Consider the following 1,881-nt stretch of genomic DNA (forward strand, 5'->3'; position numbering starts at 1 on the left):
GAACTAAAAGCTACATATATTTCGTAATGCAGGTGTTATCGCCATCGCATAATTATATCTTCATGTCTCAGCCGCACCTTTTTCATTTTTGTTTTCATTCTTCTTTTTATATTTTTAAGCGTCAATATAAAAAAAATTCAAAACTAACAGCAATAAAACTAATGTAATAACAGTCTTTTTTAACAAAAGGCTACTAAAATATAGAAAGAAAGAGAATATATTTATACAAAGACAAATTATTTCTCGTAATTTACGAGGCACATAAACGTATTTATAAATACATACTGTAAAAAATAAAAATAGCGTATAAAACATTATTATACGATATATATGTATAACGCGATTACACCGGTATATTTTGTATATGTTTCATTTTATGATCGCCGGATTCGTGTACTTGAACGAATATTGAGTCATTTGAGTCAAGAATTATAAATGGAGAGATCGTGTTCTGATTTAGGAATGTTTAACCTTCGGTATAGGCTCCTCGATGAGGAGTCGCCTTTTCGGAGACCACGAAGGCGGTCTGGGCAATTTAGGTCGCGGTACCGGACTCGATTGTTTGCGATCTCTACCTCTATCGCGATTCGGAGATCGTCTTCGTTGCTGTCGTCGTCCTTTAGTTGCATTCGATCTGCCCGTTGCCTTTTTCTTGCTGCTCCTTTTTCTCTTCTTTGTCCTCGTATTCGTTCTGACGATATTGCGTCTTGAGTTTGTAGTTTGATGAAAGTCGGGATCAAACCTACCGAAGTAATGTGTATATATATGTATATACACATATACGTGGAGAGAGAATGTAATCGCTGGAATCCTTGGGATTATAAACTTCCGCATTATAGATATTGAAATATCCGTTGCAACTATTTATAATTTACGCAATAAAATATTTAGTAACAATTTACAATAAAATTTTATGCATTACCTATTTGTCTGAAAAAAATACGATTTCAAATTATTTTTAAGTTATATAATAATGGTACAGCATTTTTTGTAATATTTTTGTTTTTATCAGAATTTTTATTTTATCAAAATAAAAAACAATTACTAAAGATTTATCGAGAAGGAAGTTATTGGAAGAGAGCTGCAGTTGCTTTCGCAGAGACACAGTTATATAAGTTTCGCTCGGAGATTTTTCCCAATAATCTTAAGTTATTTGCTAAAAGAGCTTTTCAAGGAAGAGGCACCTGAATTTGTTTCTCTTCTTAGCGAGTATACCGAAGTCCAGACCGCGGCGCAAAGCGACGGCGACGTCTCTCCGAAGAGTTTTACCGACCGCGATGTCATATTTGTCGCTGATGTGCGTCAGTATTTCCTTCTTGGAAAAGCCATCGGGTGGTTGCTCGGTACGAAGCAGGTCGTAAACGAGGGCGGATCGACGCACCATGCTTGTTCAAATGTGACTTATTACGAGAATATTTGTTACAATCGGACCTAACCAGCCGTTTCATAATTGCCAATCATGAAGAATGCCAAAGCTCGCTGAAGTTTGATGCAGCTCTCACGAATGACAAGCTTCGCGTATACGCTGACGCACATAGACATGCTTGAAGAGCACATTTATATAAAATTAAAATGATAAACGACACTTAATTTTCTGAGAAAATATTTCACTCTTCACTATCCCCAGTTGATCTTTTATTATATTTAACACCGAATTAAAGAATATTACATTAAGCCGTCATGCACATATCATTGGCGGTGTTGATTATCATTTTTATTTCTGTCGTGTATGTATTACGCACGTAATAACAAAAAGATGAGAGCGTATATACCGATTTGCATACTGTGCCGTTCAAGCTTTATGTGTAACTAGAATATAGTACAAAGCGCGGCGCTTCACTATTTTGCTATTTCAAAATGTTTTGTTATAAGAAAATAAGA

General features: G+C 35.3%; 1 protein-coding gene across 1 annotated transcript; it reads right to left on the minus strand.

Annotated features, from left to right (window-relative positions):
• Positions 1-456: 456 nt before the first annotated feature.
• Positions 457-1,448, minus strand: LOC143898858 (uncharacterized). The gene is given in 3 exon segments (XM_077408641.1): positions 457-742; positions 1,185-1,390; positions 1,392-1,448. Coding segments are annotated over 3 exon segments (549 nt in total).
• Positions 1,449-1,881: the final 433 nt, after the last annotated feature.

This window comes from Temnothorax americanus, unplaced genomic scaffold (genome assembly GCF_048541705.1).
Source record: "Temnothorax americanus isolate GAGA-0224 unplaced genomic scaffold, ASM4854170v1 Scaffold24, whole genome shotgun sequence".
Classification (NCBI taxonomy): Eukaryota; Metazoa; Arthropoda; class Insecta; order Hymenoptera; family Formicidae; genus Temnothorax; species Temnothorax americanus.